This window comes from Ursus americanus, chromosome 35 (assembly GCF_024610735.1).
Source record: "Ursus americanus isolate L20-20 chromosome 35, mUrsAme1.1.p, whole genome shotgun sequence".
Lineage (NCBI taxonomy): Eukaryota > Metazoa > Chordata > Mammalia > Carnivora > Ursidae > Ursus > Ursus americanus.
The window spans coordinates 5,415,647-5,432,390 of record NC_142161.1 but is presented as its reverse complement, the minus strand read 5'-3'; the positions used below and the strand labels follow the sequence as shown (position 1 = coordinate 5,432,390).

The 16,744-nt window shown below is 52.9% G+C and overlaps 1 protein-coding gene across 3 annotated transcripts; it reads left to right on the top strand.

Annotated features, from left to right (window-relative positions):
• DHRS1 (dehydrogenase/reductase 1) lies at positions 1–16,285 on the top strand. Of its 3 annotated transcripts, XM_045802663.2 has the most exons (10): positions 1–231; positions 688–861; positions 2,424–2,567; positions 2,722–2,801; positions 4,177–4,309; positions 4,617–4,763; positions 5,299–5,368; positions 5,942–6,022; positions 12,138–12,195; positions 14,034–15,743. In XM_045802663.2, exons 2-9 carry the CDS (start codon positions 712–714, stop codon positions 12,161–12,163), a joined length of 831 nt encoding a protein of 276 aa, XP_045658619.2. In that variant the 5' UTR covers positions 1–231; positions 688–711; the 3' UTR covers positions 12,164–12,195; positions 14,034–15,743. The 3 variants fall into 3 exon arrangements, with proteins under 3 accessions (XP_045658619.2, XP_087715139.1, XP_045658618.2); XM_087859013.1 differs by having other exon boundaries at positions 12,138–16,285; XM_045802662.2 differs by lacking the exons at positions 12,138–12,195; positions 14,034–15,743 and adding an exon at positions 6,211–6,605.
• The last annotated feature ends 459 nt before the right edge of the window (positions 16,286–16,744 follow it).

Here is a 16,744-nt window from a genome sequence, read left to right as displayed (position 1 = left end):
CCCCGCCTCCATCCTTTAGTCCCTGTCCCAGTTGAGGATCAGCCCAGACCGACCTTTTCCTCCACGCCCGCCGCGGATTCCCGACTAGAACGAGGACTGGCTCTCCAGCTTCACGCTCTGACTCGGTTGCAGTCACCCCATCCTGCCCTCGCGGCCGAAATTGAAGTTCTCGAAGTCCAGGGACTTCGCGAGCTAGACGGCGCCGGGACTCCAAGACCGCACGGGAAGCAGGTAAGGGTCCCACCACGTAGGACTCAGGGCCTCTGGGCCGCGCTCACTGCCGACCTGGAAGCCGCGCCTCTGGCTTCAGATAGCCCAGCAGCCTGCGTGGACCCGCCGTGAGGGGCTGCCGCGCCAGAACCCCACCCGGTCAGCCTCTTTCAGAGTCCCGGTAGGTGTTTAGCCCTGGACAGCCTACCCAGCCCTACCCAGCCCTACCCAGCCCTACCCAGCCCTACCCAGCCCCTGGGGTCATAGTCCCTCGACGGCTCCTAGCCGCGCGGCAGTGGCTTAACTCGTTCGCCTCCCAAAAAGGACCAACAGCCTTGTCCCGGAGCCTGCACTGTCGTCCCACTCTGAAACTTCTCTCTGCTCAAAGGATCCCAACCCTGGCTCCTACCCCTATCCGGGTCATCCTTCCACATACACAGTTTGCAGCCTTCCTTGAGCAAGTCTTTGCTTCCACAGATTTCCCCCTTTTGCTTGTGAATCATGGAAGCGCCAATGAAGGGCCAAGTGTGCGTGGTGACTGGTGCTTCCAGAGGTATTGGCCGTGGCATCGCCTTGCAACTCTGCCAAGCAGGTGCCACAGTTTACATCACTGGCCGCCATATGGACACCCTGCGGGCCACTGCTGAGGAGGTGGGTGCTTCCTCTGGAACCAGGGGCAGAAACTACCTGAGGTAGCCCTTCCCATTAACCACTCCTTCCACTAATCCCTTACCTGAAGTCATAATACTCCTCAACACATAGTGAGTATTTACTCAAACTAGAATAAATAAAGCCCATAAATAACTTCAGATCAGGTCAAAGTTTGCCACTGAGTTTTATGAAAAAACTTTTTTTTTTTTTAATTGAGGTTTCCTTCTTTTTTTTCTTTTTTCTTTTTTTTTTAAGATTTTGTTTATTTATTGGACAGAGAGAGAGACAGCCAGCGAGAGAGGGAACACAAGCAGGGGGAGTGGGAGAGGAAGAAGCAGGCTCCTAGCGGAGGAGCCCGATGTGGGGCTCGATCCCAGAACACCGGGATCATGCCCTGAGCTGAAGGCAGACGCCTAATGACTGAGCCACCCAGGCGCCCCGAAAAAACTTTCTGTTTGAGATCTTCAGGGGTTTTGGAATTGCAATCAAAAGGTTGTGAACCTGTGCTTTCCTCTATTTTAGGCAAAACCTTATTGAGCTGTACACTTATGCTTGACTTTTCTACTGGAAAAGTGTATTTTCAGTTAAATGAATATTTGGTTTGCCAGACATCACGTGAAGCACTGAGGTTAACCAAGACTAGTAAGATGTCACTTGTGCTTTTATTTATTTTTTTATTTTTTAAAAAATTTTATTTATTCATTTGACAGAGATAGAGACAGCCATCAAGAGAGGGAACACAAGCAGGGGGAGTGGGAGAGGAAGAAGCAGGCTCCCAACACAGCAGGGAGCCCAATGCGGGGCTCGATCCCAGGACCCTGGGATCATACCCTGGGCTGAAGGCAGATGCTTAACGACTGAGCCACCCAGGCGCCCCAGTCACTTCTGCTTTTAAAAGATGGGGCTCAGCAGGAAATCAGAGGCAGGCACAGAATGCTCTGGGAACATGGGTGAGCAGTTAGGAAGCAAAGAGGTGAAAGGGTGGGACCCAGAGCATGAATCTGGAGAATAGAAGGATTGGTCTTGAGTAAGGTATTTTTCTTCCTGTGAAGTTAGAGAATGGGGACACATTTGTGGAGAGTGAGATGGAACGGAAAGTAGAAATAGTTCATAGCTGAGAGTTTTGGTTTTTCAGTTACTAGGTGGGAGCATTGTGAGGTGATAGTCTGGGACTGAGTAGGGGTTACACGTGGGTGGTGAAGGGTGGGAGCTCAGAGCATGAGAGATGGGAATGATCGAGGACAAGGAAAAAGAGAGATACTCCTTTCTCAAGAGCAGTGCCCCTGCCTCCCACTAGCAGTGGACAATGCCTTGTCCGTGGTAGGCCTCAGTAAATGTAGATTTTAAACCTGAAATCCCAGTGTGTGGGGAAAAGACCTAGCATTCCTGAAGCTCTTCAAACAGACACCAGAGGGCGGTATTGCTCACCATCTTCCCGCAGCTGCAGGCGTTGGTTCCTACCGTTGCCCTCTCAGCCCCCCAAGCTGGGAGTTGAAGAGAGTTGCCTCATGTCTCACACTCACGTGCAACTGTAAACTCATATTCCCTCTGTCCCTCACCAGGCCCAATCTCGAGGGGGCCAGTGTGTCCCTGTGGTGTGTGATTCAAGCCAGGAGAGTGAAGTACGAAGCTTGTTTGAGCAAGTGGATCGGGAACAGCGGGGGCGTCTGGATGTGCTGGTCAACAACGCCTATGCCGGAGCCCCGGTACCCTTTAAACTTTGATTCCAGCTCCGCATTCCTAATCTCCCCCTCTGACCCTGGAGTCCTCATCCCCACTCACTGTCCCCTTCATTCTCCAGCCCCTCATACCTTTGTGCCCTCAGATCATCCAATTCACCACACTTACTATGCCTTCCAGGCAATTTTGAAGAACATTAAGAAAGCATTCTGGGAAATCCCTGCCTCCATCTGGGATGATATCAACAATGTGGGACTTAGGTGAGTGTTCCCTTTGTCCCACCACAAGGGCCAGGTTCCCCTCACTCACTCAGCTGAGGGCCTGGACCTTTCCCCATGTGCCCTCTCCTTGTCCCTCTGAGCTCCCCATCTCTTTCTTCTCCTTCTTGTCTCATTTGTCTTACACCTCTGGAGAATTCCTATCCAGGTGCATCTGTACTTGGGAACGTTGAGTTTTACCTCGTTTCTGTCAGTAATTTTCGTCTGAACTTGCTCTTGGCCTCTCTCCTGCCTTACTCTGCACATCCAAATGCGTGGCCCGGAAGGGAGCCTCCTTTCCTCAGTGAGGCACACCACCTGTCGTTGACATTGACAAAAATGGTTAGAGGAAGAAATTCTTTTGTTTGAGGTCAAGAGAAGGTCAGCGAGAGTGAGCGCCTGCCATTTTAGCCTCCATATCCTCACTCCAGCAGAGCCGCGGGCAGGGGCACTCCCATGTCAGAGTTGCACATACGTCTGGCATGGGAGTGCGATGAAACAGAGCACGTAGAGTCCACCTGGCATGATACACCAGTTGTGTCTCTTTTTTTATTGTTGAAACGATGGAGCCCTCTCAGAAACCGCACTCTGGGTGTGATCAGCCACCTAGGGGAGTAACTAAGAGATTATCTGAAAATCTGTGACTAAAGCATTTAAGAACACCCACAGCTTCTAGTGGCAATCCCAGGGAAGAAGGATTAGAATCCAGTTCTTCCAGGGTAGAAAGATGATGAGGACACGGAAGGGTGGTGAGCTAAGAGGCAAGAAAAGAAAACCCAAAGACTGGTAACTGGTTACCCCTCCGAAGGGGAAGGCCCTCCACACTCTCATCTCTTTCGAGTCAGGGTTATGAGCCTGTAAGGCCGAGAGGTCCAGACTTCGGCCCTTGAGCCCTGATGAATTTTCCAAAGTAAAGGCCACTTGGTGACCCTCTGGGAAGCCCAGCAACATGTGCTCACCTTCCCCCCCACACACATTCATGTATACATTTACTGTGCCTTTCCTCTGTATTACCTTAGCTTGGGCTTTCCTTTTGAAACTATAATTCTCTCTCCTTGTTTCCACTTGGAGGGTCCTGTTTCCCATGCAGATGAAATGTTTTTCTGGCCACCGAGTATGTGCGCACTGGGTTTTCCCTACATAGAAGGGTGGAAAACTGAGTTTTTCATTTACACTCATCCACTGGTGGTTCGTTTCACCAGTGTTCGTCTCAGGAAGTGGCCTCTAGCCCTTGATTCCCTAGGTCTGCGGCTACCCATATGTGGCCTTCTGTAGGCTGTCACAGCCACTGGAGGGCAGAGGAAGCTTCCAGGGCTACAGCAGTGAGGCAAGCAGCCAACATCATTTACTCCTTCTCCTTCCCTGCCGCACCCTCTAGAGGCCATTACTTGTGCTCGGTGTATGGAGCACGGCTCATGGTTCCAGCTGGCCGGGGGCTCATCGTGGTCATCTCCTCCATTGGGGGGCTGCAGTATTTCTTCAATGTCCCCTATGGCGTGGGCAAAGCTGCGGTGAGGACCCACTAGCACGGGGGTCAGGGAGGCATCGGACAGTGACAGTACCTATAGCTCAGGAGATACAATGCCCAGGGGTCAGAGTAGTAAGGCCGACCGACCCCCTCTTCCCCCTCTGCCCCTCCATAGACGGTTCCTCTGCCCGGGCTGCTTTTGGGTGGCCAGACTAGGCAGCACACTGGGGAGGTAGATAGCTGAGACAGGGCTCCCGGGAAGGGTCAGGGGGCTGGGTCAGGGAAGGCAGCAGGGGAAGGCGATGTGGCCAGGTGCCCTGGCTCTCACCCTGCATTCTGTCCTTCTACAGTGTGACAGGCTGGCTGCGGACTGTGCCCAGGAGCTGCGGCGCCATGGGGTCAGCTACGTGTCTCTGTGGCCAGGGTTGGTGCAGACAGAACTAATGAAGGAGGTCGCGGTGAAAAACGACAATGCCGATGATCCCCTGTTGAAGCAGGTGGGCAAGGGGAGGGTGAGGGAGGCAGAAGGTGCAGAGGACTCTGCCTCTCCATCCACAGTAACAAGACGGTAACAATAACAGAGAGCCAGTCCCCTGCACCTGCTGTGCTGTGGCAGGCGCGGGCCCGAGCACTGGACACATGTTATGCCCTTTATCCTGTAGGGGTGATATTATCTCCATTCTACAGATGGTAAAACCGAAACCTGGAAAGGTTAGAAACTTGCTCAAGGTCATGTATGTCATAAGTGGAAAGGCTTCGTGCCCTGAAGCCCATGCTCTTGACGCCTGCACTGAACTAGGCTAGGAGGTCCAGACATATCCCAAGATGCTTCCACTTAGGAGTGGCAGTGGGTCCTGGTGCCAGAATACGGGGCTCACCTGGATGTAGGGAAGAGTGGCTCCAGCACCTTCTGAGTCCTGCAGGTGCAGTGATGAGGGCCTGTCTCTCCTGGAATAGGAGCTGAAAGTGGGGAAGAAATGTGGGCAGTTCTCTTGGAGATTAGCCCTTCACTTCTCTGCCCCTGTGTTTCAGCTCATATCTAATTTCTCCTCTGCGGAGACCACAGAAATGAGTGGCAAATGTGTGGTGGCTTTGGCAACAGGTAAAGAGGTTGGGGGCAGGTGGTAACAAGAAAGGGCCTGGAGATGGGGCGCCCGGGTGGCTCAGTCGGTTAAGCATCTGCCTTTGGCTCAGGTCATGATCCCGGGGTCCTGAGATTGAGCCCCACATCGGGCTTCCTGCTCAGTGGGGAGTCTGCTTCTCCCTCTGCCTCTGTGTGCTCTTGCTCTCTTTCTCTCTCCCAAATAAATAAATCTGAAAGAGAGAAAGAAAGAGTGAGAGACAGAGAGGAAGGGAGGGAGGGAGGAAGGGCCTGGAGAATCCGCAGGGTGATGGCATCCAGTCCTGAGTCCCAGCTCAGGAGGTGGTTGAGGAATATACCCTTGTTTTCTCTGGCTTCTGGAGACCCAAAATGGCCCAGTTTGAGGTTTGGGTGGAACTGGTTTACAGGAAGTGTAGCCAGGAGTCAGAGGTCTGAGAACCTTCCTAGGAACAGAAAGAATTCTGGGTACCTAAGCAAGCCTGTGTCAGTGGTGCCCTGTCCGATTGGGCCCAAACCTTGTCACACTGCGTCACTTGTCACTTGCATGCCTCTCAGCTGTATTTGTGCCCATAGACCCCAATGTCCTGAGCCTGAGTGGGAAGGTGCTGCCATCTTGTGACCTTGCTCGACGCTACAGCCTTAAGGATGTGGATGGTAAGAGCTCTGGCCCAGCAGCCAGTCTGGACCTTCCTTTCTTCGTTGCCTGCTCACTCCTCCTTCTCCCACACTCTCTCCCTGTTCCTTCTTCCCTCACATCCCACTCGGGCTCTTCAGCCAAGGTGGAGGTGTCTAAGGAGTGGGAAATGAAGATCGAACCCTCCTCCTCTTCCTGTGGTTGGCAGGCCGCCCCGTCCAAGACTATTTGTCTTTGAGCTCTGTCCTCTCCCATGGCTCCAGCCTGGGCTGGCTGGCCTCCTACTTGCCTGGCTTCCTCCGTATGCCCAAGTGGATTATGACCCTCTACACTAGCAAGTTCTGACCCTCCAGGCCTGACGTCATAACTCTGCTCTCTCTCGGGCGACGTGGTAAGGCCTGGCTCAGTGAAAGCAGGCAGCGTCTCCTGCATACTGCATACCCTTGATAGGAAGAAATGCCCTCCACTGTGTGTCCTGGGTGAGCCCTGGGGGCCCTGATGGATCCTCCTTTATGCCTTCATTTTACCTGCCCCTACATTTCACTTTCTGCCTTAGTATTGAAAAACACTCTGGAGGCTAATAAAAGTCTCATTTCTCTTTCAGCAAGTGTTGGCTGTTGATTGTGTGCTCAGCCAAGTGTTAAGTGCTGGAGAGAAAGACTCCAAGATACGTAAAATGTTTAAGCCCTCAAGGAGTTCCATTGCCAGGACAAAACCCCTTTCCTCCAGATGTGTGCCTGCTCTTCCCTGTAGAGCTGCCCATCTCAGGCCGCAAGGCCTGTTTCCACGCCTCACTGGGGAACAGGGTCCCTCACGACCAGAAGCAGGTGCACCCCGGTCTTGCAGTACTTCCCCACCCCCGCAGCCCACCATCTCCTCAGGGATGCCTGCTGCCTTCTAGCTGGGCCTGATCTCACGGCGGCAAGGGCAGATTCCTTTGTGTTTATGATTTCCTGACATTTGGGAGGAAAGTACTGTCCAAGTCCAAGTGAGAGGCAGAGGAGTAGCTGTTGGCACCCATCCTTCCTCTCAGGACGGTACCGCCTGAATTGCTTCCTGAGGAATTGACTGCAAGAGCCCTTTACGGCTGCCTGGGCTGCTCCGAAGGCTGTCCCAGCCTGAGACAAGGCAGCACGGGGGATGTGGCAAAGAGGAGCCAAGGGCCACTCTGAGGGAGCCTCGCCAGCAGCATCCTAGCTGGCCATCAATGTAATGGGATGGCTTCTGTCAGTCAGAGGCGCAAAGACTGTTTCTAATCTTTACAAAAGGCAGAGTGAGAGCTGAGGCTTCTCAGGCTGCCATAGCATGTGCGGAAGCTGTGACCTTCCTGTGGCTTCTGGGGACGGCACAGCTTCCCGCTCCAGTGATGTGCTGGAGGGCGGCTCAGTGGCTTGTGAGCGCTGACTCTGCACTCCTCTTCTAGCTCGCCGTCCGGGGTAACTTCACATTTGTTGCTTGAATTCAGCCTCAGCAAGGGTATACATGCCACAGAAACCACCAAAGGCAACTAATTGGGACTGATTGAATGATTGATTGAGCTGGCTTAGCACGCGTCTGGAACTGTACCTAAATCCCGCCATTTGGCCAAGCACCCCATGTAGACCACAGTGCTCAGATGTCCTCAGCACCCACTGACCCCCTTCCACTCGCCACCCTCAGTTCCTATTACCTCCTAAGGTTGGCGAGGGACAGAAGCGTTGCCTATAAGCTACAGTACCAATAAGGGCCTCTGGGCCGGCAGCCTTCCACGGCCAGCCGGCTGTCATTAGAACAAAGCCTTGCACTACGGCGTTGTTGCCTAAGGGCCACAGGGGATTTGGGAAGAATAGGCATTTCAGAGTCACGCACATCTACATACAAGTTCTGGCTCTACCACTCTGGGAATGAAATGAAGGAACACGTATAAAACCCTAGGCAGTATGTAGCCATCGAAGTTGTCAGTTCCTTCTCTTGACAAATATTTAAGCTTGTGCTCTGCATCGGTCACCGTTCTTGACTTTGGGAACGCAGAGCACAAGACAAACCAGGCCCTGGCCCACAAAGGATTTTCACTTCAGCCCTGAAGACCTTAGAAGCCATCTAGAGTTTCCACTGAGTGGAGGAAGTGAGTGAACGAACTGAGGCCCTGAGGGTCCACACCACGTGGAGTGGGACCTCAGTCCTGGTATCCCAAGAAACCAGAGGAGCTGTGTTCTTTCCGGCACACCACCCTGCGTCCCTCCAACAAGCGTCGGTCACTGTTTGAAACAAGCTAGAGTAACAGAGCTCTGAGGGAGTGAAACGTGGACAGTGAGTTGATTGGAGGTGGAAGAGATTCAAGATCTGAGAAACCTAGTAACAGAGTCTCAGGACATTGGCAGGGGGTATCAATGTTCATTCCAAAAAAATGTTTATTTATGCCTGCACTCTTTCCAGCACCATGTCAGGCCCCAGGGAAGACTAGTTAAGCTTGTGAGATGGGTGCCGTAGCCAAGTTCACACAGAGTATCCTGAGAATACAGGAGGAAGCAACTGGCTCCATTAGAGAACCAAGGGAAGCGATACTGGCCAGAGACTTAAAAAATGGGGAGAGAGAGAGGGGAGGTTTGATTACTTCAAATTAAGAAAATAAAGGACACGTACTGAGACACAAAAGGGGTCCCTTTCCCTCCTAGATTCCCTCATTATGAAGTTAAGCACAAGCTCCTTCCAGTTCCTCTGCTCTCTGGCACACAAACTCAGGCAGGCCCCAGACCCCTTGACCTAGCTCCAAGCAAGCCGGCCCACTTCTAAGCTCCCTGAGGCACCTCAGTACAGAGGGCCGCAGCGTTCACGCAGAGAAGGTCCAGCCTGTGCCTGTCCTTCGCCCCGGCTAAGGGCGGGTTCTGTCTCTGCAGCTCAAAATGGGCCAGGTCAGCCTGGTCAAACAGGAAGCCCCAGGGTTCTGTGAATGGTCCCTGGGCAGGGGCACCCCTGGTTGTGTGTGGGGTGGGGTGGCCGGTCAAGGCATGTGTCAGGGAAGGATCAGAACAGACAGAGATGAGCAAGGGCTGGACCAAGGGGTGTAGATTCCAGCTTTCGGGACAAGTCACTGAGGAGGAGTTCCCATCAGTTCCTGAAGGCCCCTTTGGGTGATGCGAGTGAGAAGGGGGTGGGAATTCAGGCAAGGGGAAAGGAAAGCCCACAGGAGCCCGAGCCCAATGGGCAAATAAAGATGTGGTGGTTAGGCCTAGGCCGGGCGTTTTTCCTTCCTCATCCTGGCTCCCACCCACCCATAGTTCTCAGAGGCCTTGACTCTCTCAGATATTTTCTGAGGCCCCTCCAGCTCCTTGGTCTCCCCATCCCTGGGCAGAGCCCCCATGGTGACCTCAGAAGTCACTTTGCTACAGCCTGCCCCCCATCCCGTCTGGTCCCTGGTCCTCGCCCCCTTGGTTGGCCCACCCTTCCACAAAGCCCCTCTGTCTGGACCCTTCTGCCTATGCCTTCTCAGGCCCCACATTCTTCTACTGCTCCTCCTAGCCCCACAGCCCATCCTTCCCTGCCCTTTCCCTGGCCCCGGTGCTGAATGTGCTCCCTGCCCTTCCATCTCCCTGTCAGCTGGCGTCAGTCGCATCCTCCTCTGCGCCCAGCCCTGGGCAGGGAAAGACAAACGGGTGCAGGCAGGCCTTGTGAAACAAAGGCCTGGCTCTCGAAGTGCTTTCAGTTATCATCATGAGACAGACAGTGATGGAGAGACCCAGGGTGGGGACTCAAAGAAGCAGGAGGGGTCAGTGTAGCTAGGCTGCCTCCCAGGCCACACACAACTCTCGTTCCTTTCAGGTTTCACTTACAACATTCTCATCCCTTCCTTTTCCCGCAAAACCTCATCTCTATCTCAGTTCCTGCCTCCAGGCATCCAGGGGCACCCTTGCTCATCTCAGTCTGTCCTGATCCCTCCCTGACACACCCCTTGGCCGGCGGCCCCACCCCACACGCAACCATGGGTGCCCCTGCCCAGGGACCATTCACAGAGCCCCGGGGCTTCCCGTTTGACCAGGCCAACCTGGCCCGTGTTGAGCTCATGCTGAGCTGCAGAGACAGAACCTGCCCTTAGCCGGGGCGAAGGACAGGCATGGGCTGGACCTTCTCTGCGTGAATGCTGCGGCCCTCTGTACTGAGGTGCCTCAGGGAGCTTAGAAGTGGGCCAGCTTGCTTGGAGCAAGGTCAAGGGGTCTGGGGCCTGCCTGGGCTTGTGTGCCAGAGAGCAGAGGAACTGGAAACTGCTTGTGCTTAACTTCGTAATGAGGGAATCTAGGAGGGAAAGGGACCCCGTTCTAGGCCCTCGGAAATGGAGGAGCCTGTGAGAAATGCTGGGAAAGAGGCAGAGGGAGGAGTAGGGTCAGCCTGGTGCAATCTCTGTGAGCAGGTTCAGACACATATGCACCTGTCCTCCAGTGAGCAGGTCTTGGCTCCCACTTCTCGGAGAGGCGGTTCCAGAAGAAACACGCAAAGCCAGAACTCCACAAACAGACAGCGCTTGGCATCCTCAGAGGGGCTCATGCAGGAGGGAGCAAAGGTGACCCAGCTTTGGACTTTCACCGTCACTTGAACAGAGCTGAGCCAGCCAGAGACTCATGTTATGGTCGAGGCTGAGGGCATTAGCCTCTGTTGAGCACCCACAATGACCCGAACAGTCCACTGAGGTCGTGGTCTTTTCACATCTGCCACATGAGGTCAGTACTCTCTTACAGCTTTGGAAACAGGCTCAGAGAAGTTGAGGTACTTGTCCAGGTTGCGAGTCTTTACAGCAAAAGAGTCTAGCTTCAACGTAGGACTCCAGAGCACGGGCTCTTTCCCAAGCATCCCCCTGCCTTGGTTGCTTGGTTTTTGGGGGGTTTTGTTTGGTTTTCGTTTGGGACGATCTTTTGTTTTTAGCGGAGAAGGCTGGAGATTGGGCAGGATGGCGAAAGTGTTCCCAAGTTCACTTGCCCCAAGGACGCCCTGGCCAAATTCAGAGTTGCTCTTCTCAACTTGACCACACTCCCTTCCGTGCCTTCACTCCAGCTGTTCTGCTGCCCGAGGTGCCACCCCCTCCCAACTCCAGCCCCATTTCTACCCACCAGAATTATTCTCACAAGGGCCATCTCAACGTCCTAGAAACTTCTGCCTTCTTCCATTGCTCCTGCCCCTTTCTGGGGAAACTCTGATACTCATTTGGCTCTTGACTAGTATCGGAGCTATAGATGTCCTCACCCCTAGATAAGGTCAATCCCCACCCCCAGGTCAGGTGTTGGCTCTTGGACCGTCCCCCCAGCACATACATACACATACATTCACAGAACAGAACAGAACAATGCCTGGAGTGTCCATACCACCCAGAACGTGGCTGAGCTCCCAAGCCCGATGGGAGCTCCTTGAGAGGGTCCTACTTCTCTACCTGGAGTCAGGTGGGCTGGGCCAGCCTATGTGCCCAGGACTGACCCACCCCAGACTGCCGCTCTCTAGTTTTCCTCAGTCCTTGGCCTCAATCCCACTCACCATACACATCTCAGCCTCCACAACCCCTGCTCAGGGGCCTGGGCCCAGGAGAGGACTGCCCAGTAAAGATGCCAGCTATGGGCCTCCCCTTCTCCCCAAGACCTCTACGGGGGGGGGGGGGGCGGTCCCGGGGAGGCAGGTCAACCCAAGGCAAGTTCCCTGAACCTCAATGCCATGCCCTTCGTGCCCCACTCCTCCCCTTGGAGCTCAAACCTGAGTCATGAATAGGGGTGCAGGGGGACCGGCACGCAGTGCTGCTCCTGTCAGCACTTCTGGGTGTACTCCTTCCTTACTCAGAATTCTGAGTTTCCACAGCACTCCCTGTCCATTTCCTCCCCCAGCACTCAGGCCTGTTCATGAGGCCTGGAGTGCAGCTACCCCTGACCACCCCTCCCTACTTGGCCCCAAGCTCCCCGCCCTGGGATCTGAGAGTCTTGGCTCCCCTTCCAATCCCTGCTGCAGCCCAGTGGGTTGCAGTGTGTGTGCTCTGACTTTAAGTAGTTGCCATTCATTCATTCCCTCATCCATTCTTTCCCAGGACTCCCACCACCACGAACTCTATGTCATTCCTTTCTTTAATTTTCCTTGGGGCACATATGACTGGCAAAAATCACCTTTTGTGTGTATTTGTTTTTACAGGGTGTGTCTCCCCAACTCAAGTATAGGCTCAATGACAGCAGGGGCCGTGGCAGTCTCGGTAGGTCGCTGCTGCAGGGTGAGCTGTTCTGGGGCTCAATGATTGTTGCTTGATGATTGCTGGATTGTGTCAATGTTTCTTGCACAACCACTGTGGCACCAGGCTAGGTGAGGGGACATGCGGTCAAATGAGCCTCCTTGGGTAGTTCACAGTGAGAGTGCAGATGGGGGTGCTATACCTCACAGAATGAGCTAGAATGCAGGCCCCGCAGGCCCCACTGTTGGAGTGGCAGAGAGGAGTTGAGCAGCCAGCCTCAAACCAGGGCTCCTGCCCCACATCGACAGCCCCAGCCCTAAGCTCACTTCCCTGGGGAATCTCCCCCACCCCAGACAGGCCAACTCCCCGACCCAGAGGACACATCCAGCACTACACCCCTCTCTGTAAGGGCATGACTGTAACCTTACACTTGCTCATACAGTTATTTGATTGCCTCTCTACACTATTTCCATCACCCAGAAAGTTCTACAGGACAGCCCTACTCTAGGCCATAAGCTCCATGAGGGCAGGGGCTGTATCTGTGTTTTCCTCGCCGCTATGGCCCCCATGCCTGTCACTGTGTCCCAGCACAGAGGACACTTAGTTGCTTATCTGTCGAATGAATGAAGGGGACAGGGAAGAGGTAAGGGCTGGGTCTACCCCCAAGGAAGCAGTTCCTCCTTTCAGGGACTAGTTGTTCGTCCCCCTACCCCCCTACCCCCCGCCACTGCGTTTTATCTATCAGCCAGAGCATATACCCCTTCGTGCTCCAGACACCCACAGTCTCACCTTCTTCCAAGGCTTCTGTTTCTCATGTGGGTGCAGAACCTCAGGGCTGCTGCCTCCTGGCACTACTCACATTTTGTAGGCCCTAAACCCAAAGCGCCCCCTGGAGTTGTTCAGAGGTGGTTGCTACTCTGGCCCTGCCAGACAGTGAGCTCCTTGGCCACATTCCCACCTCCACCAGTGCTCTTGATGTGGGCAGGCTGGGTCCGAGGACCTAGACGGGGTACCACAGGACCAGCTAAGAGGGTCCTTGGCTTCACATAGGATAGAATTCAAACTCGAGCCAGGGGGACGTGAGAGCAGAGTTTACTGAATAGCGTAAGTGATAGAGTCTAGCAGACAGAGTGTCTGGGACACTGAGAAAAGGAATGAGTCTCTCCATCGCTTGGGGTTAGGGGTTTATATGGGAAAGGGGTCTAGGGCACATGTTCTTCTAGGCATCCAGGGTAGGGCCCGATCAAAGGCAAATGACGGTGTTACTCCATAAATCGCTACGGTAGGGGGTGTTGACACCAATGCCTACCGAGGTTGTTCGAAGCGATTGTCCTGGAACACGCTCAGGATCTGATTCTCCTTAGATATTACCAGGTGTACAGGGGCCTGGGATGAAACTCAGAGAACGATTCACTTTCTTGCCTCCCTCTTGGACCGGGAGCAAAGGAGTCCTTCTTGGGTATACTCGGATGCAAGGTGAAATACAGAGCATGAGTAAAGGGGGCCTAGCAGAGAAACAGCAGAAGTGAAGCCTTTCTAAAATGGAGTCTCTTCAGCTTTCCTATCTCACTCTGAGCAATTGGAAGGCAATGCTGTCATCGCCGCCACCCCCCCGTGCAGCACCTGGCTCCTGTAACAGAGGCTCCACTTCTGGCTTAGGGAGTTTTTCCAGCCTTTCAGCCCCATTTCCTGGATGCTTTCCCTGCATCTCTTCCCCCCGAAATGCCAGCATGAGTCATCACCCACTGTGCCCTGGGTGAAATACAATGCTCTATTGCGGGGACTTTCCCTTTGGGGTCCTTCTGTCTTTTGGGCCTCTCCTCCCCATATCATCAGAGAGCCCCTTCCTTCCTTCTCGCCAGCCAGGAAGTATGCTATGGGCATATGGTGGCACCGAGGGCCACTGAGGAATTTTCCCAGCCTGGCCGAAGAAACTGGGGAGCAGGGAGAAGAGAAAAAAAATCCAAGCACTCCGACCAAGTGCCCGAGGTACTCCAGGACTCTGGCGGAATGGGTGAAATAGAGGGTCTTTTTGGGCTTTGAGTCATTCTGGTCCCCTGGTCCATCCCAAGGATCAGAACCTTTCAGAACTTTGGGGTGGGTCCTTGAATGTCCTCTACTACATTGTCAAAAAGTGGTTGAACAGCACATGCTTCATTACCTCCCATGATGGTAAGCTCACAACTCACTTATTCCATCTTTAGACAGCTTTAATTATTAGAAAGTCTTACCTCATAATGGGTCTGTATCCACTCACTGGCCCCCCTCCTCACATTGCTCTCTACACCTTGTATTTCTAGGAGATGATAACCCCCTTCCCCATAGTGGGGGGATCAAAGCTGTACACTTTCAGTATATATGTTGTTCTTCACTGACAAGTTTTACAGGAAGAAAAAAGAAACATTAGGAGTTTAAGAAAAGAAATGTAAACCATTATATATCACCAGATCTAGGACAAACTCCCCTTGACCTCAGTCTAGGTCAGTGCCCCTTCCCCATGGGCCCCTGTCCTACTCTAGCTTACATGCTGACATGTCTGTCTCACCCATGAGACTTGTTCTGTCCAATACTAGCCACTAGCCCCATGTAACTGTTCAAATGTAAATAAATTAAAATTAGATTAGATTAGATCAATTGCGATAGGCACACTTCAGGTGCTCAATAGCCACATGGGGCTAGTGGTGACCATTCTGGATGGCACAGACATTGAACATTTCCACACTGCAGAAAGTTCTAGTCTACCACAGCACTGTATTAAGTCTAGCTCCAGGAAGACAGACCAAGTCTTTCTGGCCCTGCACTGTATCCCTGGCACCCAGCATGCTCTCAAGCCCAGCTCTGATACTAAACAAATATCCACAGATTTCACACACTGTCATACTCTGCACAAGGCCCCCCACTAGTGCTGGTACTCACCTCTTCCTTACTCTCCCTGCCTGCAGACCATGGTTTCTAGCCAAGCTTTGACTGGGGTCCTGGCCCAGGCCTCATGGTCTCCCTCCTCCCTCCAAACCATCTCTGGTCCATGACTGGCTCAGGGTTCTAGGAACATTGTAAGTGTGTGTGTATGTTGGGGAGTGGTTGCAGAGAAATAATTGGCAGGGGAAGAGGTGGTCAGCATGAAGAGAACCAGGGTTCCAGGCCTCAAGAAGGTCAAATTTGAGCCTCTGGCAATGGCTGCTCCCACCTATGTAGTGGGCAGCCACCCAGGCTTTGGTTTGAATTCCGGCTGTGTTTCCTCCTCATTTTAAATATGGATAATAATACCCACTTGAGGGGCGCCTGGGTGGCACAGCAGTTGGGCGTCTGCCTTCGGCTCAGGACGTGATCCCGGCGTTGTGGGATCGAGCCCCACATCAGGCTCCTCCGCTATGAGCCTGCTTCTTCCTCTCCCACTCCCCCTGCTTGTGTTCCCTCTCTCGCTGGCTGACTCTGTCTCTGTCAAATAAATAAATAAAAAATCTTTAAAAAAAATAATAATACCAACTTGATACAGGTAGTGAGTACATTAAAGACAATGTGTGGGCTTCAGTTGGTACTCAATTATTGCTTGTTCCTTTCTCCACATAGAGGGCAGCACGATCGCTTCCTTAAACATCATTCAGATCACGGCCCTCAGACACCTGAGTGGTTCCCGCTCCTCCCACACAGGAGACCAAATATGACTCCTGATAGCTCCCTTTGCCTCACAGCAAGGCGCCTGTCACTCATACCATTGTTCTTACCTCCAGAGGTACCTGGTATCTGCCAGGCAGCCAGGTCTGTTCCCTCCCCCACCTTCACGTCCCAGCACATACCTCAAATGCCCTTCCCGCCTTCTCTTCCCTTAACTAGGCCCTATCTTCTCAGAGGCAGATTCCTTCATGAGACTCACTTCCTCTCTTAAGCCTACTTGATTCAACCTTTCCAGTGTCAAGATTGCTAATCACTAAAAATTAGTTCATGCCTACTTTGTCCTTCACCCACCCCCTTTCCTCCTCCCTTAGCGATTAGAATATAAGATGGTACCTGGAAAATCTGCACCTGCGGGCATCTGTGTTCCCAGGTGTCTGGTTGTACACGTGAATGTGTATAGAGCAGGAATCAAGAGCAGGTGATGAGCACAAAAAAAGAAGAGGAGGAGGGGGGAGGAGGGGGAGGGGGAAGAGGAGGAGGAGGAGGAGGAGGAAAAGAAGAAGGAGAAGAAGGAGAAGAAAAAGAAGAAGAAGAATTGGTGAGGTGGGAGAGCTAGACCAGACCAGACATAGGTCCCATCTGGCCATTTACTACATGGATGGCCCTTAGCAAGTTACTTAATCTTTCCGAGCCTCAATGTTCTGTATATTTTTCATGAAGATTAGAAATAATAATACTATTACTACCATTACTATTTATTGAGCCCTTACTTGGTATAGGCACTGTTCTAAGCTAAGCACTTTACATAGATTCTTTTATTTAATCCTCACTTCAACTCTCCCAGGTAGGTAATATTTTTTCTACACTGTTGAGGAAACCGAGACACAAAGGACACAACACAGAGGTTAAGTCCCTTGTCCCACATCTCACAGCTAGTAAGTGGCAAAACCAGGATCTG